This window comes from Vespa mandarinia, chromosome 17 (assembly GCF_050613455.1).
Source record: "Vespa mandarinia isolate Hongniang chromosome 17, ASM5061345v1, whole genome shotgun sequence".
Taxonomy (NCBI): Eukaryota; Metazoa; Arthropoda; class Insecta; order Hymenoptera; family Vespidae; genus Vespa; species Vespa mandarinia.
This window is the reverse complement of record NC_140826.1, coordinates 2,959,369-2,986,083: the sequence shown is the minus strand read 5'-3', so window position 1 is coordinate 2,986,083 and position 26,715 is coordinate 2,959,369. Positions and strand designations below refer to the sequence as shown.

The window sequence follows — 26,715 nt, the reverse complement described above, 5'->3', positions numbered from 1 at the left end:
AAATCAATACATGTCGATAAGTTCATCAAGAAAAGAAAAAGAGAAAAAAAAAGAAAAAAAAAAGAAAAAAGAGAAAAGAAAAAAAGAAAAAAGAAAACGAAGAAGAGATACGAAAACGCAAGTAATTAGAAAACTTCGTACGAGTTCCGTTAATTTGAACTTAATTTTATAATTAATAAATATTCATTATTAATTTAGAGAAATCCTTCGAGATATATTTGATCAATGAGATTCAACATAATTACTAATAACCATATTGGAAAATATATTTGAAATAAGGTAACTAATTATTTTTGGAGAGAAAATGAGAGACTCCCTAACGATATTATTTTATCCACAATTGTTTGTTGTGTTGTGTCTTACACGTAGGGACAAACGTGGCACACCACACAGTTGAATTTGCTTTGGACCTTCGATGGTGTTTGTTGTGTGTGTTTGTTGGTAGTACCAACAGCAAGAACGTGAGCATCGAACAGGAGGAGAGCTAGGAGGAACCGGTTTAATCTTATAAATTTGCGATCGAATGATCTCTTAAGAAAGAAAGAGAAAGAGAGAAGAGATTTCGCATACTCACCTAGTTTTCTACCCCCTTTTGCCTGCTGGTCCCATCTTCCTCATCTCGCGTTACCATTTACGGCTTCACTGAGTCCACGTGGTTATCGTGTGTTCCTTTTCTCTCTCTTTCTCTCTCTCTTTCTTACTTCTTGAGTACTCAACACGCAGTCTTCGAAGTTACCAAGCGATTCTCGAGTACGAGTTAACCACCTCGTTTCACCACTAGACTTTTCTTCTCTCTCTTTCTCTCTCTCTCTCTCTCTCTCTCTCTCTCTCTCTCTCTCTCTCTCTCTCTCTCTCTGTATGTACGTCTCTGTCTGTCTTTCTCTCTCTCTCTCTCTCTCTCTCCCTCTTTTTTGCCTTTTATTTCATCCTTTCTTTATTTCCTTTCTTTCCACCCGCCAAATCGTAAATTCAGGCGACTCGTAAATTGTTACTCCTTTTTTCCTCTACCTTCCTTTCGTTTCCTCTCAAACACCCCTCTTCTTGCCTTCTTAAAAGAAAGAGAGAGAGAGAGAGAGAGAGAGAGAGAGAGAAACATAGAAGACATGAGGTTTTGTGGTATCGCTGTGGTATACATATTTATGGATTGTATTTATCACATTGCATTTAACTCTAATTTCTTGCATATTCTCTTCCTTACAAATTATTTACCTTTCTCTCTCTTTCTCTCCCTATATATATATTATATATATTATATATTCATTATATATATAATTATATATTTATAATTATATACTATTATCATTATATATATATATATATAAATATATACATATATATATATATATATATATAATTATATACTATTATATATGTCAGATTAAATAATCTAATCAGAACATTCACAATGAACATTTCTATTCATTATGCTCTATCTCTTGCATCCTTTTAGAGGGTACGGAGTCAATATTAATGAAGTTGTAAACAGTCTACTACCTCTTATCTATTCAAAGATATCAAAGACTTTTAGAATATATGGAAAGAGAAAGAAGGAAGATATAGATAACAAGGAGAGGATGTTGAAGGAGAAAAGGAGGGGAAGATAGATCATTTAAAATTCTAATTTTCATAAAATAAGAACATCGAGTAAGTGTTTAAAATTGAATTCATTAATGTTATATCTTTATCATTGGAATGTCCCTTAAACTGATATCAATTGAAATTTCACCATATTAGATTTGGTTGAACTATTGTAATGTCTGGGTATGGTAAAGAAAGATGGGAGGGTTCCAGAGAAAACGATCGAGAGATTTCAATTCATCTGCCTAGCACGTCGTTGCATTTTCTCTCCATAATTCACGATCATATAAGTATAGGAGAAGACGGTTTATGGGAGAAGGGATGATACAAAATTCATATCACGTTAGTTTAGTATGGATGGGGAAGAGTCTGCGTTGGAGGGTTGACGATACTCAACTTGAATGTCAAGTTTTCTTGATGAGAAACAAAGAGGATTGCATTTGCAATCGTTGTTAGAAATTGTATTTGATAAAAGTGAAGACAATCATTTTTTATTTTATATAATCGTTTTATTTGTTTGTATTAATTTTTCTTTCTTTCTTTTTTTTTTTAATTTCTACCAGCGATTACGAAAATTTAGAAAACAATTGAATTTTACCTTTATTTAATTATTATATTATAATATTATAAGAGATTGCAAATTAAATCGAAATTGAAGGAATCAAAATTAAGAGAAAAAAAACATATATCTATATATATATATATTTAATATATATTAATGATGTTTTAAATTTGGCGCCCCGATATCATCGCCATTTTGATAATAGTCAAATCAAAAACTGTACAAATAATCGTACAATTTCGATTATTAAAGAAAATAGTCTTTGATTTGACTCTTAAGAAAATGGCTGCATAATAATCATGGGCGGCAAAATTAAAATTAAAAAAAAAAAAAAAAAAGAAAGAAAAAAAAAAACAGAAAGAAAAAAAATTTCAAAACTTAATAGAAACAAAATAAAATAATCCTATCCCGGAACTTCAAATGAAAATACTCATCCGTGAAATATACTCTTCTCTCGTGTAAATTCAAACAACTAGCGTAAAATAATAATTTTTCTTCTATCTCCTATCTCTATCTATCCCTCTCTCTCTAGAAATATCCCTTCCATTATATCTACTCGCTCGCGTTATATACGCTCACACCATCGGATTCGCCGATTATTTTATAAACCCTTTCGAGCAGTGCGTTCCAACGTTTTCTCCTTGGAAGCCTAGCTGCCTACAATTTTCTTTACTTCTTACACGCGTTTCTCCTTTATACAGCCTCGTTTCCGATTTACCGTGGCTCAGCCTCATGGTAGTTAAACGTTTTGCTACGTTCATGTATCCTACCTACCTTTCTCAGTATATAATATATATATATATATATATATATATACGCAAAATAAATTAAATATATATATATACACATACATATGTACATATGTATACAGTATATATATACGTAGTTAAGCGTACACGTTTTATCAAGGGTGAATGCGACACACGAAGCACACCAGGTCTAAAGTGGAATAGTAAAAGCGAGCATTACGCCGTGGACACGTGGTAATTTACAACTGGTGCGTACGAGCCACGGATAGTTCGTAAACACAGAGCGCTTTGTGAGCGGACTCTGCGCGGCTTGCTTCTTCTTCCTTCTCCTCCTTTTGCCCCCACCTTCTCTCCCTCCATCCCTCACCTCTCACCACGTTTCATTCTAGTACTCTCTCTCTCTCTCTTTCTCTTTCTCTCTCTCCCTTTCTCTCTCTTTCTCTCTCTCTCTTTCTCTCTCTCCCTTTCTCTCTCTTTCTCTCTCTCTGCACCTTTCTTCGTGGCTATTGGATAACGATTTCTCTCAGCCTTCTTCTCTTACGCTGTTTTTTATGTTCCTTTTAATTCATACATTTCATACAATACTTACATTTCATATAATACTTTTTCTCTCACGCGAGTATTAAACTTTTGTTTTGTTTTCTTTTTAATATATTTCCATCTATCTCTATCGTTCTCCTTCTCTATGTACAAATGCAAATCCTTAATTATAAATGTATGTGTGTGTGTGTGCTGTGTGTACGCTCGCGTGTGTATACTTATGAATATAAATAACATATGCATGAGTTATAAAATATGAAAATATAATATATAGGAAAATTGTTTTCAGTTTCTCAAAGAATTGAGACAACTTAACGATCTAACCTATAAAAAGTTTTTTTTTTCTTTCTTTCTTTCTTTTATGTTAAATCATTTCTAGTCACGTCGTATTACTTTCGTCTTCATTTCTTTTCTTTTTTTTTTCTTTCTTTTTTTTTCTAAATACATTTTCTCTTTTTCTATTTCTTTCTGTGAATACTACGTAATGTACCATATAAATACAAGTATCACTCATATATATATATATATATATTTATTTTTTTTATCCATTTTTTATATCTCTTTTTACGTGGATATATATATATATATATATATATATATATATATATATATATATATAATATATAATATGAAAATTGTTTCCAGTTATAGAGTCAAGACATGATCCTAACCTATAAAAAGTTTTTCTTACGGTAAATTATAACAAGATACGTAGAAGGAATCACAAGTGAAATAAAATAAATGAAAAAGAGATAGAAAGAAAGAAAGAGTGAGAGAAAGAGAGAAAGAGAGAGAGAGAAAGAGAGAGGAAAAACTTAACTACGTAGCTTTATGTTCACATTTGTGGTCATTACAGGTGATCCTCTCTTCGTCGTCCACTCAACGTATTAGAGAAACCGTACGTTGTTCTCTTGCATTTCTTTGACTCCTTGCAACTAATGATCATAACACGCTGCATGACGGATAGAAGAGAAAGAAAGAAAGAGAGAGAGAGAGAGAGAAGAAGAAATACAAAAAAAAAGGAGAAACGAAAGGAAAGAAGGATAAATAGAGCAGTATAAAAAGATGATAGAAATAATAAAATAATGGTAAAGCATAAAATTCTCTTTCTTTCTTTCTTACTTTCATTCATTCTTTCTTTGAACTTTCTTATTATCCTTTGGACTTTTTATATTATTTCTTTCTTATTTGTCTTTCGTGCAAGCCGCAATTATCGTAATTTAACTCGGTATTATTAAGCGTATCGACGCGACGAAGCCTCATGTAAAAACTCGCGGACATGCATCGTGGCGTTACGAATGTTATTATCACACAGCTCATCTTGTTAGAGCTATATAAGAAAGAAAAAGGTTGGGGGTGTGGTAAGTGGGTGAGGTGGGGAGGGGAGGGAAGAGGGGTATCATTTTTTCTTAACACCTTTTACTTTTTTCTAATTCTCTTTTTTTCTGCAATTACAAAACAATATGTTGCTATTATAAAAAAAAACAAGGGAATGAGAATGAGAGAGAGAGAGAGAGAGAGAGAGAGAGATAATATCATTCTTTAAAATTAAACATTTTATGTTCTTGCAATTTAATTTATTTTACGTGTCATTCATTAAATTATATTGAAATATGATATGCATATAGGAAGAGGTAGAGAATGATAATAATCTTTTATAACGTCTTCTATTTCTTTACAATTTTTCTTTTCACTTATTTATTCAGAAAGCAAATGTTTTAAATGAAATAATTCATAGAAAGAGAATATAATAGGAACATTTACATTTTTATTCTTCTTAAGTTTATCGTGGATTCACATAAAGATATTCTAAAATATTCCATAGAAAAATATGAAGGAGAATAACTTTTAATAAAGTTTCTTTATACTTTAGTAAATCTTTTTAATACATTTCTAATATAATAATGATATTCGAATGAGAAATGCATAGAAAAAGAGAAATAGAATAATTGTTATTAACATTCCATTATATTTTTGTAGATATATTTATGTATTCATAAAAATAATATTCAAATAAGAAAAGCATATAAAGAGAAGAAAGAAAGATATATATATATATATATATATATATATATATATATATATACATAGCATATACAGAGAATAAACTTTGTAAAACTATGTACATCAATTAGGTTGTTTAATCCCATTTGTATGTAGGATTTTCAAACTATATCCAAATACGAAATGCAAGAGCATATTCGTGGCATAGCTTAACAGAAGACCGGGCACATCATAGGGAGGATTATAACGATAGCGTTTAATGCGACACGCGTGTCGACGTCGACGAATAATCTAGCTCTTTCACTCTCGCTCTCTCTCTCTCCCTCCACTTCCCCTCTCGCCCCTCTCTCTTATTCTCTATCTTTCTCATGTGAATGGGGCTCCCTAGTTCGTGTAGGTGGAATAAAATCGTGCTCAATGACTCTAACGCAGGCTCTATACATCGATTCTTTTCTCTCTTCGAAACATTTTAAAAATGATTCGCAATGGTCAATTTAAATTTTTTTTTTTTTATTCCTCGAGAGACACCATATTGAATTTACAATGAGCCGAGCGCGAAAATATGAGATTTATATTTATCTTTACGAAACTGAGAGAGAGAGAGAGAAAGAGAGAGAGAGAGAGAGAGAGAGAGAGAGAGAGAGAGAGAGAGAGAGAGAGAGAGAGTATGTGTGTGTGAGAGAAAGAGAAAGAAATCTTTTCGCTTTCGTTCTTTCGGTATTCTTCCTGCTAGCATCGACGATGCTTTATCGAGTCCTATCTTGTATAAACACGTTCCACCTGGACCCGTCACGACCCACGCCATTTTCTACCGTCGTACTGCCCACGTCGCTTCGTAACTTTCCACGAGATCACTTTATCTCCTGTGTGTGTTCGGTATATACAGATATATATATATATATATATATATAATGTGTATATAAATATATGTATATATATACATACGGATTATGTATGTGTATGTATGTATGATGTACGATTTAGTTGCTTTTCATTTTTCGAGACATTCGATAATTACCAACATGGTCGATTAATCATATCGTTAACTAACAAGTATGATATTACTTCCGTATTAAAATTAATGACATTAATTAACCTATGTTACTAACCCCTAATATAGTTATCAAAGAAAGCAAAATAATAATTATTGATAATTAAAATGTATGTGTACATATGTACGTTCAAAGAAAAGATCTAACGAATATTACCAATTGTAGCATTACATTTTTCGAAATATTTGATAATTATCGACATGGTCGATTAATCATCGAGATATCGATGGTTAACTCCAAGATGGCGTTGGTTACGTGTTAAAATTTAATTGCATTAATTTAATCAGAGATACTAACCTCTAATTTTAAGTTGTTTAGATTAAAAATAAAACAATAATAATAATAATAATAATAATAATAATAATAATAATAATAATAATAATAATAATAATTAATAATTAATTAAAAGACACGGTGAGTTGTTTTTTTTTTTTTTTAAGGAAAGATCTAACCAAGGTAGAAGGGTACCACGATATCGATCTAAACTTTCGGGGAAAGAAAATATTAAATTCCCGATAAATCTCCGATACACGGGTAGCTTCCGAGATCCCAATATACCGTCTCTTCTACCGTGTCTATTTTTCTTCTTCTTCTTTCTTGCTTTCGTCTATAAGACGATCGAATTACGGCGTTATACATATTGTGATGGTGGCTCCGATGTTGGTACGTTGAAACCGCCTGTAGCCGTAATCCAGGCTTACGGTTAGCGCGTCCTGGACGTGCTTTAATATGATTTAAACCCACCACCGGTGTTGGCTACCGTGTTACGAGCAGTCCGAACTCGTACAAGCAGCTTACTCCTGCTGCTGTTGTGCTGTTGCATGGACCATCTCATGAAGACCTTGAGGTATATAAAAGAAAGAGAGAAAGAGATAAAGAGTGAGAACGAGAGAGAAAGACGCATGTGTGTACACTTAAGAAAGTGGCGTAAAAGTACGTAGGCGAGGTATGCTTTTTTTTTCCTTCAACCTTCTTTGAATTTTAAATTTCCCGCCTTTACTCCTTTGGAGGAGCACTCGGAACATACGTACTCTTTCCGCGTTCGCATTACTTTCAACGCTGTGACTGCTTGCTTTTCTTGCCTTTTTTTTCTTTTTTCCTTTCTTTTTTCTATCCTTGTTTTTTTTCTTCATTTTTTTACCTCCTTTCTTTTTTTTTTTTTTTTTTCAATCGCCTTCACGATTATTGAATACATACTTACGTGTAACATACATACGTACATATATATATATATATATATATATATATATATATATATATATATATACGTGCATACATATATACGTCAACGTTCTCGAGGAATCCTTGCGCTCGGTGTTGCTAAGTACGAAGAATCGATAAGGAAATTAGGTTAGTAGGGCGAATAAACTCAGCGTAAATACATAGGGCATTATTTATCGAACGTTCTCGATGTATATCGTTATCGAATGAAATCCCCCTTTACCAAACGATTTATATATCTACTTATATACATATGTACGTAAATACTTATGATCGATTTATAGATATTATAATAAAAACGAATACTTTCGATGTCATGCAAATTTATTTATTATTTTTATTATTTATCATATATTTTTGTTAAGAAAACAAAAAAAAAGAGAAAAAGAAAAAAAAAAAAGAAAAAAAGAGTCCGTGATTTGATTCGATATGTCACGAAGAGGGAGAACGAACGTTGATGCGTGTCAGCCATTTTTATTTCTTTCTTTCTCTCTCTCTCATTCTGTTGGCATCTTTTTCTTTCACAATTAAACCTCTTTGAGGTAGCCGGCACAAGTCACAGGGCGACCTAGAAGTAAGATACATTACTGCATGTAGTAGGGGCCATGCGGCCCGAGCTAAGGCAAAAGTGACAAGGCCCCGGCAATTATAACGGGTGGCGCAAAAAAATGGCGCCGTGAATCGGCCTCTCGACCAGCAGCTACTGTTTGCCTCTCTCTCTCTCTCTCTCTCTCTCTCTCTCTCTCTCTCTCTCTCTCACTCACTCACTCACTCACTCACTCACTCACTCACTCTTTTCCTCCATTCTTTTTTCTTACTCTTTACATCACCAAGTCACCTTTAAGGCACGTACGCATCTCCTGAATTCACAAGATCGATCATTCGATATCTCTTTTGTTCCTCGATATATATATATGTATATATTTATATGTATATATATTTATATTTACGTTTTTTTTCTTTTTTAATCTAACCTCTAAAAATTTACGAGGCCGTGTAATGCTTTCGTAAAAAAAAAAAATTCTTAACTTAAAAGGGAAAAAGGAAAAAAAACTTCAATAATAGAAATAGATCTAATCAATAATCATTAGATTCGTTTTATTATCGACGATAGAAAGTATATAAGAAAGATAATAAAACGTTCGAGTTACTGATTGTTACCTTTCAAGAAGATTAACCATCTGTATCAATAACTTTGTAAATAATGACCTTCTCAGAATGATTGAAAAACGAACATCGTAAAAATTTAAATAAATCACACACGCGTTATCTAGATCATGTATTTGAGTGTACGCGATGTCGATAATGAAGGAATCTTCATGAACGAGAAATATATATATATATATATTTATATTTATTTATATACACGCATATATCTTGATCCTTGTCTCAAATAAAACGGGGTTAACTTCTTTCCTTGAATTCTGATGATAATTACACCCTTTTTGAAGTTTGTTCATCATCGCGTTATCATTTATCGTATGCTAACTCTTTTGGATTATCGAAGGCATACATCTTGTACATATGTACATATATATACGTGTGTGTGTGCATGTGTGCGTAATGCTAAACGATACGTAACGATGTAACGAATGTTTCGATATATTCTCGATTTTTGCGCTCTTATCGTTCTCGAATCTCGAACGTGAGTCAATTACATGTCTTCGAAATATTTCTAATTCAGCTTAGCAACAGAACGAATCGATACGTACGAGTGTTATATTGATTAAATTTACATTATATTCATTAGATCAACGAGTACATTGATTAATACGTGTATATATTAAATAACATGTTTTGTTAATGTCATATATTTGATGAAATTTGTATTATTTAAGATAGAAAATTTTTTTATTTTTCGTTAACGTTGGATCGTAGAGATTGTTAGGTTAAAAATTTTTTTCAAATTCATGAAAAAAAGATCACGTTTCGCCATCTACCAGTGATACGACGAGAAGAATTAGAGAAAGAAAGTTTATTTTTTCTTTCGTCAGATGGCAGAACGACGATGTTTTTTCTTTTTTTTAAAGGATTTCTTAATTAAATTAAATAATTTTTATAGAATACCATTTGAATATTTAGATTTAAACGTTATTATAATAATTTCATTTTAATATTGATTTTTAATTATGTTAGAATTTTGTTATAAATGAATACTTTTTTTCTTAACACTCAATCAATAATTATATTAGAAAACAATATTATTAACGTCTACGTATATATAATAAGTCGATAATTAATTGAAGTATATATTTTATCAATAATAATGTCATTAATTTTTAAATAAAAATAATTCTTTTTATATTCGCGCTATAACAAATGCCAACAAAATTCAAAAGAGCATCTTAATATTTATTCTTTTCGTATTATATATGTAATTATTATTTAAAATTAATTTACATTGTTATCTTATTTTTTCATTATTTAATAGAATAGATTATTCATAGATTATTACATATAGATTATATTATTATATAATTATTGTGATTTTGATGTTACGAACAATTGAACTATTATCATGGTGGATATCTACAATCATATATTTGACTAGTTTAGTCAATGAAATATGCGGGAAATTAATACGCATTTCCCGCCAAAGATCGTAATTATTTTACTTGTTTCTTCTGTTCTCTTAGTATCCTTCGGAGTATTTGAGCTTTCAGTATGAATCGAGACATAAAAAGGTATACAAATATAGATTATGAAAAGGATGACGTAATGGCACAGATAAACAAACGTTTTAAATATTCGCAACAAGGAATATTAGATGATATAGCATCTTCTATTGGTATGTATTAGGATATACATTCAATATAAATATTAATACTAAAATATTGGTATATATTACTTTCAATAACTTAATCATAATTAATATATAATCTTCAATAGAAAGATTATGCAAGCAATTATTTGGAATGAATATTTTATTGGTCCAAATGATAGGTTATGAATGATTGTAACAACTTAATGATGAGCTTTAAAAAGAAATTTACTAATGAAATCATTGTTTATTGCTTTTAGACGTGTATTTTATTTATTATAAATGATTTATTTGCTTTTAATCTTATCTATTCTTACAGAATCCATAGCTGAGTCAATGCAGTCCATCAATGAAAATCATTCTGTATTCTTGGAAGTTAATAAAGCATTGACGTTATTTTTATTAAAGATAGAAAAAAAACAGAAGGAAAAAAATTTTAAAGAAATAGAATCAATGTCTGTTAAAGAGCGATTAGAAAATACTCCGTCAGAAGGAAGCATTTAAAAAATTATTTACTATTCGTATATGCATACTCGTATATGTACGTTCTGTGATAAAATGGATTCATCTAGTACGTAGATAGTTTTATTGTTTTATTTTTAAAGTTAGGGATATTTTTAATTTGATCATTTTAAAAAAGATATATTTTTGTATACATAATTAAAATATGAATTTATATTTGTAAATGTAATATTAATACATACCATATATAATCAATAAGGAAAGAATAATACAAATAAGCTTTATACAATTATTTATATTTATATTTATATTCATATCACAATGTTCTATGATATGTGAAAATGCAGTCTATTAATCTGCATAACAATGGATAAATAGATAATACTTAAAATATAAATATATACTAAACGTATATCTTATAGCTTAACAAAATGATATGAGTATGAGAGTCTCATAAATATAAGCGTGGCCATGTAAAAAGTTATCTATCATTGGTCATATCGTATAGTTCAATTAATTTCATTTTCATTAATATTCAGGATCATCTTTCTGTTTCCGCCTTGGATCTGAGGCATCTAAAGTCACTATCACAGGTGGTACGCTTTCAGGTCTTTGAGTTTGCCCAAATCTGTATCCCATCTTTTTAGATAAATCTCCAAACTGTGAGAATATTGGAACTCTTTGACACCTTGAATAAATATTATTTGTGTTACAGAATTGTCCAATTGATAAGAGATATTAATAAATTTTTGTCAATCATATGTAATAGTAAGAAGAAAAAAGAATAAAAAATAAAAAAATGTATGTGCAAAAAATAATATAAATAGCATGAGAGCAAACTGGATTATATAAGTATCAAGACTAGCAACAAGATTAGAGTATATATGGTTCTTTGGTGCATAATTTTTTTTTTTTAGAAAAATAAGATGAATGCAGAGAAGAAAGCAAAAAAAAAGCTGTGAAGAAAACAATTGACATCAAGCGATGAGACATAAAAGAATATAAAAAAGAAAGGAAAAGAGAAAAGAAAAAAAAAAAAAAAGAAAAAAAAAACAAAAAAAAGAAATGAATAAAATTTGTGTGAAATAGGAACGCTTCGTGCTTCACAGCTTACAAGATAATGATAGTGAGTAGAATACGGTAAGAAGTGCAGAAGTAATCCTTTTAGCAGTTTCCCCTTATTGTTTCTTCTCACACCTGCACGTATTGTGGTCGAAATAGGACCCAGTTGAACACTCTTCGATCTCCCTACAGGCACAAGTACAGACTTCACTATCCCAAAGTTTAATGTTGTTATTTGCCTTGCATTTTTCTTCTTCGTCAGTATTTATACAAGCGCATTTACATTCGTCCCTTTCGTAGACTTGCTTTTCATTGCAGTGCTAAGATTTTAAATTATATGTTCTCTTTTTTATTTAAATAATAAGAAATATATAATTATTATTTATTGCATATCGAACATTTTAAAAAGACATTTTTTTATCTTATCATAGAACGCGTAATTTGATTTAATCAAAGCGTATATGATAATTTAAAGATAAATACTTTCAAACGTGTACTTTAACGTTCGATGCTGAGAAATTAGGATGGATATAATAATGGAAGAATTTTTTCAAAATAGGACACGTTTGTTAATTCGACGAAAGTAATGTAGTTATTTTTAAATTAGGGAAGAAAAAAATTTAATCTATATTGGTATCAAAATTGGATGGATTAAAAAGGATTTATATGTGAAATAAGATAGAAGTAGACAAGTTTAAGAAATGCTATTCGATTATCTATTAACAATTTACTTGATTTAATTACCTCTGGCTTAACTTTGCAATCACATTTGCATTTCGTGTGTTCCTCCAATGCCACAATTTCTTTACCTTTATATGTTACTTGTAAATCTTCACCGATTTCTGAGACTATTACCTTTGATATTAAAAAAAAAAAAAAAAAGAAAAAAGAGAATATAAATTGTTATTCCATTATCAATAATGGAAGATCACTCGATTGATTAAATAACTCACCTCGAAATTTCGAATTTCTGATGCAACAGGTTGACACGTTAGTAGATAATGCCCACAACATCCACCGCATCTTTTGATTCTCGTACAAGATGGATAATAAAATGTAGAAGGTCTATTTTCTTGTCTCAAGGATACTGCTTGTAATTCTGGCATACAATTAGCCGGCTTCGGTCGTTCTGCATTCGATCTTTCTTCGCTATTTCCTATTCTACCTAATCAAAATGAATATTTATCTTTGATTAAAAATTTAACAATTTATATATATATATATTATTTTTTTTTTTTCAGATAGTTGTTAATGCCTGATGAATAAATATTTTCTTGGAATGACATTTCCAAATGATTCCTTTACTCGAAATAATCTTGCTTTTCACATTTAGGGAGAATCATTTATTCAAAAATATTATCCTCGGATTTGCCCGATAAAATTGCCCGAGGCCAGAGAAATATTCGAAAGTTTATCGCATAAAAGAACCTGATCAATTCCTATTTAAAAGCGTTAATATCGATCGTTGATATTTATTATGAAAAGAACTGTTGGTAACAGGTAAAAATCTTTTTAATGATTCATTTCTTCAAACATGTCACGTATGATTTCACAAACTACTTTCCTATATCTTTAATATTATTTTCTCGAAGTAAGGGACAGGGATAGGGACAGGGATAAGGGGGAGGGGGAGGGGGATCAATTGGTTATATTTAAAAAAAAAAAAAAAAAAGAAGAAACCTACTTTAAATGTCGAATCTTCAATGTCAATTATATATACATATGACTCAATTAGAAAACAGGATCTTTCGAAATCGAAGAAACATAAAGAAGGTTGATATTGAAATCACTTGAATAAAATATACTTGGAGATTTGGATCTTCCGTTTTTTTTTCTTTTTTTTTCTTCTTTTCTTTTCTTTTTTTTTTTTTTTATCTCAAGGGTGAAAACATGAGCTATAAATTCGAATGAAGTTTTGAAGTATCAAGAAGATGATATCGTGTACGTGCGATGAAACGAAGCCGATTTATGCAATCTTTTCAAGCTTTATATATATGATACGAGAATGGACGAAGAGAGAGAGAGAGAAGAACATCAATAGAGTAAAATTGGAAGAGGAAATGGCACCAATGAGATCAGGACCATTAGAGTGAGTACAACCAAGCAAGCAAGAAGAAGAAGAAGAAAAAGAAGAAGAAGAAGAAGAAGATACGTTTGGTACTAACCGAACGAATGGAGTAAGATAAAATACAGGATGGATCAAAAGTTTCTTTATAAGTGAATTTTAAATATCAATTACATTTTTTTTCAATCAACTATTTCTTTTTTTCGCTTTCAGAGATTGTAAAATTACAAACCTTATTAAAAGAGTCTCGATAAAGGGGTTTAAAATTGATTTTAAAAATCATTTATACAGTTTTGGCTCATCCTATATATTCAGGCTGCTATAGGAAATATCAAATTGGAAGGAGAATATTGGAAGGAATGATGATGGTTATATGTATATATATAAAAAAAGAATGAGATTTATGAGAAAATAAAAATTGCAAATTATCTGGGGAAAAAAAAAAGAAAAAAAAAACAAAGAAAAAAAAAAAAAGAAAAAAGAACATTTCTGTATACTATCACAGATTTTATACGACACGAGCCATACACAAAAGGTACTTTAGTCAGGAATTTAATATGACGTTAGGGTTCTTGCAAACTACAAATTGCATATTACGTTTCAAAAGAACAAGATGGATTTACGTATCTCATCGATCAACAATTTTCAATGAAAATTTCATACGTTCAAGAAGCCCGTCCAATGTGATTAACTTGAAGAGATTAAAAAATGTGACGGGGGATATTTTATTAAGGATGTTTTATTTTGAAAACAATTAAATTTATACTATTACAATTTAAAAGACTGATTATACACGTGAATTAGAGTTCACGTTTGGATATTCTTTTTATTAAACAATCTCCTTCCGGTTTAATTAATTAAATTAAATACACTTATTAAAGAAATAATTATATTAAATAAATTAATGTTTACAATTAAGTCTAACATATTGCGTAAGGTTTTTCTTTTTTTTTTATTTTTTTTTTTATTTTTTTTTTTTTTTATTATTATTCTTTTTTGTCTCTTTTCTTCGAATAATTTTGAAATATCGAGTGAAATGTTATAAAAAGGGATTAAATATATGAGGATAATGATAATTTATAGGATGATCTCATATTTCTACTGATAACAACTTACGTTTGGATAAGCGATTCTCTTCGCACATACACATACATGTGTACTTTATTCGTAATTGAAAACATTTACCTTCTTTTTTTTTTTTTTTTTTTTTTTTTCTTTAAGATAAGATCAGGTTGCAGTAGCGAATACGAATTTAAAGGCAATCTACATTTTTTCGTTTTTTTTTTTTTATTTTTTTTTCTTTTTAATTTTTATTTTTATTGTCACTTTTTAATATAGTGCGTTTATGTGCGCGTGATACGTAAAATGTCATGAAATGATTTTTGTATATTTTTTAATTTTGTTTTCTTTATTCTTTCATATCGCAAGAAAAATATAAATAATCTTTTATTACAATTGTTATTAATTAATTAATCAATTAATTGTATTAATGCTTACCAGCTATATGAATTTTTTTATCCTCTGGAACATTGACAAACTCGAGGAACTCTTCATAAGATTCGATCGAATTTATTCGTTGAGCGATTTTTAATGAAGCCTAAAAAAGATAAGGAAAGAAACGTCAGATAGAATTAGAAATTAGAATCCGATTTACGTGGATGATAATGAAGAATAAGAATAACCTTCCCTGTTTGTTTGATAGCAGACAATGTTAAAAAAAAAAAAAAAAAAAAAAGGAAAAAACAATTACAACGTTGTAATTCAATCGTATTACTCGGAAGGATAAAATTATTTAAATTTATGAATATTCTAAGAAGAAAATAAACGTCATTTATTAATTTATACAATATAATATGATAAATTAATCAAGCTTTATTTAATTATTCAAACGATGATATTAATTGTCATATACAATTTATATTTCATCAAGATAATGCACAATTTATAATTTCATAATTTTAATTTTTACTTGGATGGATTATATATATATATATATTTTTTTTTCGCATATATAAATTTATTCAATTATTTTTGATATCCTAAGTTAATATTTTTTTTACAGTCTCTCTCTCTCTCTCTCTCTCTCTCTCTCTGTTATAAATGTTCTGTCCTCGACATGCAAATCCTTTTGAAAAGCCAGTCATATTTTTAATAAAGAAAAAAAAAAAAGAAACAAACAAACAGAAAAGAAAAGAAAACAAAGCAAAACAAAACAAAAATAAATAAAAACGTGAGGCGGGTGAGGAAGATAACTATTATATTGTAGCACTTAAAAGACATACTCTTGCAAGCTTGGCAATATTTAGTGACGCACTTATAGCGCCAACGATAATCTTATTGTCTACTTTACAAATTGCACTTTACCGTGTAGCCCACGCAAGATTCTCTCTCTCTTTTTTTCTTTCTCTCTCTCTCTCTCTTTCTCTCTCTCTCTTTCTCTCTCTCTTTTATATTTTTTAACATGCCGACAAAAAATAATGTAACGTGGTAAGAAAATCATTTGCGCTGATAATTTATAGATAGCATATATAGAAGAAGATCATAAAAATATTCTTAACGGGCTAATATTTATCTATTTATTTTATTAATCATTAATAAAGCTTGTTTTTCTATATTTTTTTTTTTTTCTTTTCAATTTTTATCCTCAAGATCGATTAGATATATCGCAAGATAATTTTATTGGATCGATCGATAAGCAATGAATTTTCAATATAAATAATATTAGTGTTGTTTATTTAAATATAAAATATTTAAAGTTTTCAATGAAAAATTGAAAAAAAAAAAAAACAAATATACTATACGCTGTTATTTATTTAGATTTGAGGTACGAAATATTTTTAATAAATGTTATTTATTAAAAATATTATTTATTTCAATGTAAACCATTGAAAATTGTTATTGATCATGCCAATATAATTAATAATTGGAAATAATTGAAATTCCTTGAATTTCTTGAAAATTGAACGAATTATCTTATCTTACTGATCTCATCGACTAATATTTTCTTTTTTCCTTATATATATATATATATATATATATATATATATATATATATATATATACACATACACACAAACACACGTATATATAATTATTTTTTTCTCATTCCATAGCACGACATGCGGAAAGTGTATTTCAAAAAAAAAAAAAAGGGAAAAGAAAAAATGTGAAAAGAAAAAAAAATACTATTACGAGTAAAAATAAAAACCTGATCCATCGATCAGGGTATTCCCAGTACTAATCAATTCCTGAATCATCATCCTCGATCGCGGATACTGTTGTGACTAAGGTGATAATTATCTTTTAAATCGATCTCCTTAGGTCAATAATCCGTAAAGTAAAAAAAAGAAAAAGAATGTGAGGATGTTATCCAAAAATTATTATAATCGTTTCATTTTTCAAGAAGGATCAATTTACAAGGTGACAATTAACAATTATGCGTATAAAGTTAAATAAACTTAAAATTATTTATCAAGGTATACGAATATTTTCTATTAAAAAAAAAATATATATATATAAGTATGTAAATATATATATAAATATATATATATATATATTATTTATTAATGTTTAATAACAATTTTTGTATAATACAGATATAATAATTTTTACATATTTCTTTGTAGACCGATAATAAAATACAAATAGAGATTTTTCAAGCGGAAGATGAAGGTAAATAATGTAAAAAAGAAAAAGAAAAAAAAAAAAGAAATGAACGCACAGTATAGCTCGTTAACAAGTTACATCTCAAATCAAAAGATTCTCAAAGATTATTTTACTCGAACGAAATATAAAAAATTCTTTTTTATATTTTATTATATATTATATACAAAAAGTAATAATAATTCTTATTCGATGATTCTTATTGAACAATTTGTTAATATAAAATTTTGTTTCTGAGTAAGGAAAAAGAAAAACGAACGAATAAACAAACAAAAAAAAAAAAAGAAAAAAGAAAAAAAGAAAGAAAGAAATGGAGAAAAAAACCGCATAATTACAATGAATTATGTTAAATCGTTACTTGATAACATCATTACGCGTTATAATAAAAATAGGTCTTGTGTTAAGCGAAGGACGTACGATAAACGCAATGATCTGTGATGTTGACTTACGTGTGACGATGACATTGAAATATAATAAATAACCGGTCTTAATGCATCTTCGTCTTTCATTTACATGTATTTTTTTTTTTAAATTATATTTTCAATCGAATAGAGATGATAACAATGCGACTTATTAATCGATATAACAAAATGTTATATTTTTTAAAGGACTACGATTACAATGATGATTACAATGATAGAGTAACAATATGATTAAAATTAGTTGTGTGTTATTAGCTTAATAATTCAATACTTGCCAACATACGTACGTATGTACTTTCTAATAATTAAAATTTTAAATCATGATTGAGCAGAACGATTAAAGTGTGTCATATGTTATTAATAAAATATTAAGTACGATAATTTTTATTATAGTTTGTGCAAAAATAGGAAGGATAACTTTCTAACAGGCAAAACTCTTGAAACTATAAAATCCGGTCAGTGGTCGAGAAGAGAACCTGTTGTTAAACTCGTTTGTATATTCCAATAAGTAAAATAAGTTACCGTGCAAAGAGAACGAGTTCTTTCCTAATAAATGTCTAAGAAATAATACTGCAATAATTTTTCTCTTCTTGGTAATTTAATTTATTAATTAAAAATAGTAAACAATAGTAGTAGCAGTAGATGAATTATTTATTATAATTATATACTTTTTGATATTTTATTGTGTAAATATGAAAATTAAAAAAAAAAAAAAAAAAAAAAAAGAAGAAAAAAAATAAGAAACGAGAAGAAAAAAACAAGAATTTCTAAAGGCTCCGATATTAAACTTAGAAATTGTTATCGTATTTTAAATGACGTATCGGAGTTCAATGAAGACTCAAGTTGATTAAACATTATTCATTCATTTATTAACGTTCTTCCAAGAATGTAACAACGATACAACGTCACATCATACGTCTTACTTAATGTACAAACGAGATGAAGTGTAAGAACGCAGAATTCAAGTATTGACACGTTCCGTGCCATGTGTACCACCGGTGGTACACGTTAATCTTGATCTTCAGGTCACGTGTACCACCGGTAGTACACGCAGTCATTTTTTTCTTTAGTCAAAATATCAAATGGCCTGAACGACAAGTCAGGCAAAAATGACTTGACACGGTACGTGTTAAAAGATGTCGTCCTAGTTAAATAAACTTGACAAGTCGGTCAGTATATACGTGGATTTAATGCGTCCGGTTAATTCAAAACTAACTAGAATGCAGAACTTCCTTCGTCCTTGTTGTTGGAAGCTGGAACGATTATAGTAACGATTTGATTAGATAAGATCAAAGTTAATCATCAACTTTCTGATGATTATGATTCAAGATCGCGATTTGTCTTTTATTTTCTGTCGACGAAGAAATAAAAAAAATATATATATATATATATATATTAAACAAAATGTATAATTATATACTTGCATATGTATCTGTTTATAACAGATATGGTAGATATTATTGTTAATTTAAAATTTGTCTTTGTTATTTTTTTATATTTATAAACAATAATATATATATATATATATATATATATTTATTTATAGACTATAAATTTTTTTTATAGATCCAATTACTCATGAAAAATATCCTTGTTCCGTGTATGATATTTTTTTGATCGTTACTACGATGATATAACGAGCAAGAAAATAATGAATGCATACTTTCACTTTTAACAACACATAATTCCGATAGACTTTCCAAGAAAATAATGAGAAATATGTATTGTAAAGAGATAATGATTCTCTATTTGTGACTAAAATATCTATGCATGGTGACAAATGTGGAATTTACACAATTGTTATACTAAGGATCATTGGATAATTAAGTATATATATATATATACATATACACCATACATATTATATATATGGTGAACACCGTGCAAAGAATTTATAATTATGTACATACAATGAATACATACATACATATGTTTCTATATGAACACACTTGCATTCTAGGTAATCGAAGGTACAAACGTCCTCGACATTAGTAATAATTCGGCCTTCGACGTCATCCGACGGGCCTGAATAGAAATTGAATGTAACTCTTGGAAGGAAACGAGATACATTCATACATACGTTCAATATCATCCTCTTAACAGGCCTTTAAATCAAATAAGTGTATCTATGTGTGTATGCAGGTACACTGTTTATATACCACGTACATATATATATATATATATATATATATATATATATATATATATCGCACACATATATGCACGTTATCGAATTGATACGAGGATTGATATCTGCAATAACGTTAAAACGAAAAAAAAGATAATAATAATGTGTCGATGATGAAAACAATGAAATTCCAACATAAGCGGACCTAATTTTCGCGATCTGAAGGATTACGCAAGTCTGCGAGTTAGGAACGCAAAGCTTTGTAATTCATAAATATCATGTAAGTAGTATTACGAGGAAAGAGTTCTAATTGAAATGACAACAGCATCTTTAATTATCATTTTTTTTCCTCGTCTCTCTCTCTCTCTCTCTCTCTCTCTCTCTCTCTTTTTCCTTTTTTCTCTATTTTTTATTTATTTCATTTTTCTGTATTTTTTTTTTTCCTTACAAACAATTTCTTCATAATATTGAAGGAGAATGAAACGAAAAGATATTAAATATAACAATGAGTATTGATTTACGTCTTTTTTCTTAGGTAACTTGTTAATTATTTATTATCAATATGTATTTATTTAATGTTACTTTAATGAAAAACAAAAAGCATGTATTAATTTACCAAGAGTACGTTGTCATCCGGTCTCGACCTTGCTGTAGATCTTTTTATATTATCTGCGGCATTTAGACTGGTTGATTCAGGAAAAAAGATCCTGTCTGGATCATTGGCCTGTTGATTATCACTTTGACCAAGAACAAGGCCACACGCGATCATAAAAAGTGTAAGTTTCGTTCCGAAATACGACATCTTTCTTCTGGAAAACGAGGATACATATTTTTGATGTTTTTGCATTCTATTATTGGTATATAAAAAAAAAAAAAGAAAAAAGAAAAAAGAATGAAAAAAGAATATTTTATTATACAAATTCTTTATATTCGTCGTCTCTACGATTTTATTATTATTATTTTTCTTTTTTTTTTAATTTGTCTTTGTTCTTATAATCACGATATTAATATGCACATTTATTTATTTATTTTTTTTTTTTTTTTATTTGATCCACGTGTGTCACCAAACGATAACTAACATATCACACGATCAACGTTTATATTAGCTATGCGATAAACGCACACCTGAGCGTTCCGCGATCGACTGCCTGATCGAATAAGTCAACGCTAGTATTTCTGTCTTTTTCTTGACGCGAATGTAGCGCGCGCGCTAGAACGAATCGCGCGATTAGACGAATAACTTGCGGTATATATATATATATATATTTATGTATCTTTCATACCAATAAAACTCGAATGTTTACTTTTAATAATCGAGAAATCATAGATTACACGATAATCGATATTTAATCGAATTGCGATTGGAAGCTACGTACGAATAAAAATTCATATTATTAATATGATTAGCATACAATAGTGATCTAAAATAATATGTCATTATTTTCATTTCAAATAGCAAATCGAGTTAATGTTCAAATTTATTTAATACGATAATGTATATTTTTACGATCATATTATTTATATCAGAAATTATGTTATAGGTTATTTCTTTGGTGAAAGAAAAGGAAAAATTCATTTGAAAATTTGCGCGGTTAGTTTGAATTATGTCGTGCTGCACTAGCGACAATGTCGTTGTTGATATTGGAACGTGTGAGAATGCTGAAAAAATTCTGTAAGTAATTTAATAATTAAGATATTTGTGTATATATATATATATATATATATATATATATATTCGTTTATATAAATTTAGTTTATAAATCAATTAGATTTACATTTACAAACACAGATGTGTTTTATTTTTTACATAAGTAATAATAACCTTAGTTATTAGAACGTGATGTCTTTTCGTTTACGCTATGCACACTGATACAAATTTTATATTAAGAAAAATTTCTTTTTTTTTTTTTTTCTTAATTTTTATATTTTTTTTCTATATTATGCGATTGTTACTTATACTTCATACTATGATTGCTTTATGGATAAATGCAGAGAAGTATCGAAGATGCCATAGATAAAAGCTGTGTAAAACAAAAGAATGACATTATTTTGATAGTTTCTGTTTTAATATATATATATTAAGAGAATATGAAATATTTACCAATACTGTTATAGTTGTAAAACATATAACTCTATATAATGTACCCATGTAATATACTTCAAGTTTCAATGGTGTTAAACATCCAGGACGATAGGTATTCCATGGTGTTGGATACAATGAGCATGACTTTTGACTGGTGATAACAACAGTGATCATTTTATATTAAAAATTGATAATAACATTCTTTGCCATTATCTTTATACCTATTTGATATCGCAGATACATTATATTCATTGACAGATGATGCACAACAAGATATTGGAATATGGCAAATGTAAAGACCTAAAAGATTCATAGAATTTATTTGATCAGTTTTCAAATTGATTCCCTTGAGAAATTTCTCATTTTTACACCAATCCAAATTGCCTTTTGCTCCGCAACATTTAAACTGTACAATATGAGACATATTTTTGAATTAATTATCAAGTGATTATATATTGTTAATTTTATTTATAATATAATCCATACCATTATATGAAATTTATCCAAAGTAGATGAAGAAAAATTTATTGTTTTAGAATTAATCATTGAGAGCATATTCATTTCCACATTTTTTAAAATCTTAATTTCTATTCTATTTTGAATGGAAGCAATGAATAGCATAACTAATGCCATAATTAAAGAAGTAGCTGCATGCTAAAAGAAGAAAATAGATATTTAATATGAAAAAATAAGATGTAACGTTTATGTTGCCACCAACTATTGCTCTTTTTTGTCGTCCTTTGTGAAGGAAATAAAGTGCGATAATAGAATAGATCAAGAGTACTAAGGATATAATAATAAAAGTTGTTCGTATTAAATTATGTATTTCTTGTTTTACTATTGTCAGTATAATGTTTTTATTTATAGCCAGAATTATAGCTGCAGCTAAGTGTATGAATCCTGCAAGCTAAAGATAATAATTACATAATATATGTCAATGAATTATTGAACATTTTACCCACCAAAATAATACAATCAAGTGTAATCTCTAAGACATGCATATTATATGTTAAAGTCCATATTTTGTATACACTTTGCCATTTTGTATTTTCTTTAGGTGATGTTGTTACAGATAATGTTTTTTGATGATCAACTTTTAAATCTGGAGTGGAAGCAGTGGCACTTCTATGCCAACCCGTATTCATTACTATATAGTTTTAGATTGATAAGAATATATTGCCATCAATTAGTATCATATCTGTTAATGTATAATATTATAAAAATGTCACACTTTTAGGAAATACCATGGATCTTGTTTTTCTTACAGATTTGAAAGTATCTGTTTCAGTGATTCCTTGCCTAAATAAAGGTGGATGAGGTGAAACATGTCGATGTACAATAGATTTACGTTGGAAATTTGGACTAATTTGACTTGAGGAAGATGCAATTGATGTCTGCTCACAATCAAAGTAAAAATAATTCTAATATAAATACAAAAATCAATTGTTTGATATATACAATGTACATACTTGATTCGTTGATAGCCGAATGATAGGTGTTTTGATGTATCGCTGATTGCTTAAACATCCTGCAGTTTCACTGAAAAGGCTATAGAAAAGTAAATCCATTTATAAATTATTAATGAGATAAGTTTTCTTAAAAAGAATAACAAAATGAATCCTTCTATATATGTCAGAATTTTTAGAATTATTTTTTTTTTCAGTTATTACAACACCTTGTCAAAGCATCAGAGGCTACATCCTCAGGAGACAAAATTTGATCTTGTTTTTTCAATGATGGATTAACAGAATTTTTCAAATCATTCCTCTCATCATTTTTATCACAAATTCTTAGATTAGAGTTTGAGAAATAATCGACCATGTTTTAAATTATGAATACACATGTAAACGTCATGAATGACAAATGAAAATAGTATAACTTGAAATTGCTCGTATATTTAAACAACTAATAACTTACAAATATCAATAGTTAATTATTGGATTGATAAAAGTACCATGAAGTATGAGGTAGAAGTTTGCACGATCTTGAAGAAATTTTGAGATTAATTAGAAAAATCATATGAATGTATAAATCTGTAATTTCTAATTTAGTTTACCGTTGAAAAACCATCCAGACAGTAGATAAATATTTTTCCAGCTGATAACTGAGAAGGTTTAAAGCTCCTTCTCATTATCAATATCAGTAGTTTACGTATTTCTATAGGAGCCTCATACCAGAGGCCACTATAACTGAACATATAAAAAAATTTATTACTATCATATATTTTTATTTAATTACATACGTATATTTATGGAACACTAAATAATGGATTAACTTAATTGTTTCAGATTGTTCATTCGGTCCATTTACATGTTACTCACGCTTTGTAATAAACTTCACTGCTGTAGTCTATTATAGTTTGTCCGGATAAACTGGCAACAAATAAATGAAATAACTCGCCAATTACTAATGCAATATATTTAACTGCTTTTATTGATTTACCGTACAACAGTTTTATCTGTAATAATGTATGAAATTATTTTTATGAAAAGAAAGAAAAAACAAAAAATATTAAAAACAAAAAATATATGATTTATAATGAACACTTACTTGATATAGACAGATGCTCATACAAAGAATGTTCAAGCCGCATTGTACCAGTAATGAATACGAAAACAAAAGTTCCATGCGTTTGACGAACCTTCGTTTGAAAAATTTCATTCATTAATCGCGACAAAACTTGTCGCAATTAATTTATACAATTTCTTTCTTTTGTAATACTAACTCTAAAGCTCTTTTGTGTCCTTTGATAGATAAAGAAACATGTTTGTAACTTTCTTTTCTTTGAAGATCAGATAATCCATCCAATGTTGCATCGTTCTTTAAGAAGTGTTCCAAACGAAAACTACGATTTGTAAAGATATATTGAAAATAGTTTAAATAGAAAAATTTAAAGAAAGTGGAACAATAATTAACGATAATTTAATTCTCACCTGACGACCGCAAATGCACCACTGACGTGACAACAAAAAACCATAAGTTGAGTATCAATTGCAATTAAAATTGTTATAATAATCATTATGGAAACAACCATGTGAAAATAAATCAAATAAAAATGTTTCTGTTCGTCAATGAAATATTCAGCTAGTACAGGTAATTCCATATGACGACTCTCGTTTAATGGTATAATTATGTCCATTAAGGGTGGTACAAATGTTACCAATAGAAATAAGAACATGAAAACGTATATATATACTAGAAAAAGAAATGACAGAAAATTTTGTTTTTCTTTTTTTTTTTTTGTTTGTTTTTGTTTTTTGTTTTTCAGCATAAAATAAACCAATTTTGGAATCCTACTTGTGTATCCTAAAGTATACATTCTTCCTGAATGAGCAAACTTCTTCATAATGTCAATCTCTTCCTTGGACTTCCACATATTCCAATCCATTATCATATTATCCATAAGCAATTTAATCTACGAGTGTAAGTAAATATTTCACTTTAATTATATTTAATCGGATATAGATCATTATCTTAGACTTACGTCGAGTACACAGAGATCAAAAAGATAATACTTAATGACGACATTAAACGATGTAGCCCAAATAGGTATAACTTCTTTCATGATATCAAAGTTTCCATTAGAAGTGTACAGTTTAAGAAGCTACAATTAATAAAATAAATAAATAAAACAATCCCTTTTTAAGAACTATTAGAAGGATGAAGATCTTACCTGTGTTATGTTGAATGATAATATTGGAATATTTATAAGACAAACACGATGCATACGTGATTTTTTGTACGGCCACAAACCAAGGAAAGATAAAAGACGATAATTAAGTTTATAGAAACGATTCTCTAGGATCTCCATATCGTTAAGAGTACGTAAGACAGAATGAATGATATTTTCTAACGAATTGGAGGGAAATTTTCCCTCGCATAAAATATTCAATAAGACTTCAATCAAGTATATGACAGGCTTTAGGAGAAATAGATTTTTCTTATACTCGTTGTTATCACGTATGCAAGATAATTACTAGTTTGTAATAGAATTCTTTCAATTGATTATACATCATTCTAGTCGAATACGAAAGAATAAATGAACGATATTTAATTATAAGTTAAAACCCTTGGATTGTCAGGAAATAAAAAGGTCTTTTCTAGAATAAATCAAACATAGATATTACTTTGATAACAAACGTATAACACGTAGTAATTTTTTATCATCAGTTTATCTATTTCGAACTTACTGTGATACATATATAATTCAAACAGGATATAGTGTCTTTACATTACTTGGAAAAATATTTCTTACTTAAAGAGAGAGAGAGAGAGAGAGAGGGGCGGGGGAGAGAAAGAGAGAGATTAGAAAGATAATTACAAGTTTATTTTCTTCGAATATTGCAGGTAAGCAAATTCATTC

General features: G+C 28.6%; 4 protein-coding genes and 1 long non-coding RNA gene across 15 annotated transcripts; 2 read left to right on the top strand and 3 right to left on the bottom strand.

Annotated features, from left to right (window-relative positions):
• Positions 1–4,122: 4,122 nt before the first annotated feature.
• Positions 4,123–12,048, top strand: LOC118450356 (uncharacterized). Of its 4 annotated transcripts, none has more exons than XM_085662287.1 (3): positions 4,123–4,327; positions 10,343–10,494; positions 10,787–11,188. In XM_085662287.1, the coding sequence occupies exons 2-3, from the start codon at positions 10,371–10,373 to the stop codon at positions 10,969–10,971; spliced, it is 309 nt and encodes a 102-aa protein (XP_085518413.1). In that variant the 5' UTR covers positions 4,123–4,327; positions 10,343–10,370; the 3' UTR covers positions 10,972–11,188. The 4 variants fall into 4 exon arrangements, 3 of the variants coding, with proteins under 3 accessions (XP_085518413.1, XP_035741960.1, XP_035741962.1); XM_035886067.2 differs by lacking the exon at positions 4,123–4,327 and adding an exon at positions 6,926–7,332; XM_035886069.2 differs by lacking the exon at positions 4,123–4,327 and adding an exon at positions 7,776–7,835.
• On the bottom strand, positions 11,458–21,485 carry Pvf1 (PDGF- and VEGF-related factor 1). Of its 5 annotated transcripts, none has more exons than XM_035886065.2 (7): positions 21,395–21,485; positions 20,886–21,078; positions 15,554–15,653; positions 12,945–13,156; positions 12,736–12,846; positions 12,127–12,311; positions 11,458–11,617 (listed from the first exon to the last, which is right to left on the bottom strand). In XM_035886065.2, exons 2-7 carry the CDS (start codon positions 21,069–21,071, stop codon positions 11,458–11,460), a joined length of 954 nt encoding a protein of 317 aa, XP_035741958.1. In that variant the 5' UTR covers positions 21,072–21,078; positions 21,395–21,485. The 5 variants fall into 5 exon arrangements, with proteins under 5 accessions (XP_035741958.1, XP_085518409.1, XP_085518410.1 ...); XM_085662283.1 differs by having other exon boundaries at positions 21,187–21,426; XM_085662284.1 differs by having other exon boundaries at positions 21,285–21,411.
• Positions 21,486–21,816: 331 nt separating this feature from the next.
• On the top strand, positions 21,817–24,155 carry LOC146872465 (uncharacterized). Of its 3 annotated transcripts, none has more exons than XR_014983160.1 (4): positions 21,817–21,941; positions 23,641–23,761; positions 23,837–23,910; positions 24,016–24,155. It is a non-coding gene; the product is annotated as an uncharacterized LOC146872465 (long non-coding RNA). The 3 variants fall into 3 exon arrangements; XR_014983159.1 differs by having other exon boundaries at positions 21,847–21,941; positions 23,620–23,761; XR_014983161.1 differs by having other exon boundaries at positions 21,880–21,941; positions 23,629–23,761.
• LOC146872464 (uncharacterized) lies at positions 22,118–24,173 on the bottom strand. The gene is made up of 6 exons (XM_085662288.1): positions 24,028–24,173; positions 23,822–23,900; positions 22,839–23,006; positions 22,574–22,758; positions 22,371–22,503; positions 22,118–22,290 (listed from the first exon to the last, which is right to left on the bottom strand). Exons 1-6 carry the CDS (start codon positions 24,171–24,173, stop codon positions 22,246–22,248), a joined length of 756 nt encoding a protein of 251 aa, XP_085518414.1. The 3' UTR covers positions 22,118–22,245.
• Positions 24,174–24,240: 67 nt separating this feature from the next.
• LOC118450331 (uncharacterized) lies at positions 24,241–26,357 on the bottom strand. Of its 2 annotated transcripts, XM_085662276.1 has the most exons (9): positions 26,026–26,357; positions 25,837–25,956; positions 25,650–25,767; positions 25,286–25,547; positions 25,078–25,197; positions 24,903–24,993; positions 24,674–24,810; positions 24,409–24,541; positions 24,241–24,336 (listed from the first exon to the last, which is right to left on the bottom strand). In XM_085662276.1, exons 1-9 carry the CDS (start codon positions 26,161–26,163, stop codon positions 24,286–24,288), a joined length of 1,170 nt encoding a protein of 389 aa, XP_085518402.1. In that variant the 5' UTR covers positions 26,164–26,357; the 3' UTR covers positions 24,241–24,285. The 2 variants fall into 2 exon arrangements, with proteins under 2 accessions (XP_085518402.1, XP_085518401.1); XM_085662275.1 differs by having other exon boundaries at positions 25,286–25,767.
• Positions 26,358–26,715: the final 358 nt, after the last annotated feature.

Coding starts and splice junctions, on each gene's coding strand:
- LOC118450356 (XM_085662287.1), top strand. CDS start 10,371: ATGAATCGAGACATAAAAAGGTATACAAATATAGATTATGAAAAGGAT. Junction 10,495..10,786: donor TGATATAGCATCTTCTATTG/GTATGTATTAGG, acceptor CTATTCTTACAG/AATCCATAGCTGAGTCAATG.
- Pvf1 (XM_085662282.1), bottom strand. CDS start 21,116: ATGCAAAAACATCAAAAATATGTATCCTCGTTTTCCAGAAGAAAGATG. Junction 13,157..15,553: donor TAAAAAAATTCATATAGCTG/GTAAGCATTAAT, acceptor CATTTTGATTAG/GTAGAATAGGAAATAGCGAA. Junction 12,312..12,735: donor ATTGCAAAGTTAAGCCAGAG/GTAATTAAATCA, acceptor TTAAAATCTTAG/CACTGCAATGAAAAGCAAGT.
- LOC146872464 (XM_085662288.1), bottom strand. CDS start 24,173: ATGGTCGATTATTTCTCAAACTCTAATCTAAGAATTTGTGATAAAAAT. Junction 23,007..23,821: donor TTCGGCTATCAACGAATCAA/GTATGTACATTG, acceptor TTCTTCTTTTAG/CATGCAGCTACTTCTTTAAT. Junction 22,759..22,838: donor TGGATAAATTTCATATAATG/GTATGGATTATA, acceptor CATATTGTACAG/TTTAAATGTTGCGGAGCAAA.
- LOC118450331 (XM_085662275.1), bottom strand. CDS start 26,163: ATGGAGATCCTAGAGAATCGTTTCTATAAACTTAATTATCGTCTTTTA. Junction 25,198..25,285: donor GGTGCATTTGCGGTCGTCAG/GTGAGAATTAAA, acceptor TACAAATCGTAG/TTTTCGTTTGGAACACTTCT. Junction 24,994..25,077: donor GGACACAAAAGAGCTTTAGA/GTTAGTATTACA, acceptor TTTCAAACGAAG/GTTCGTCAAACGCATGGAAC.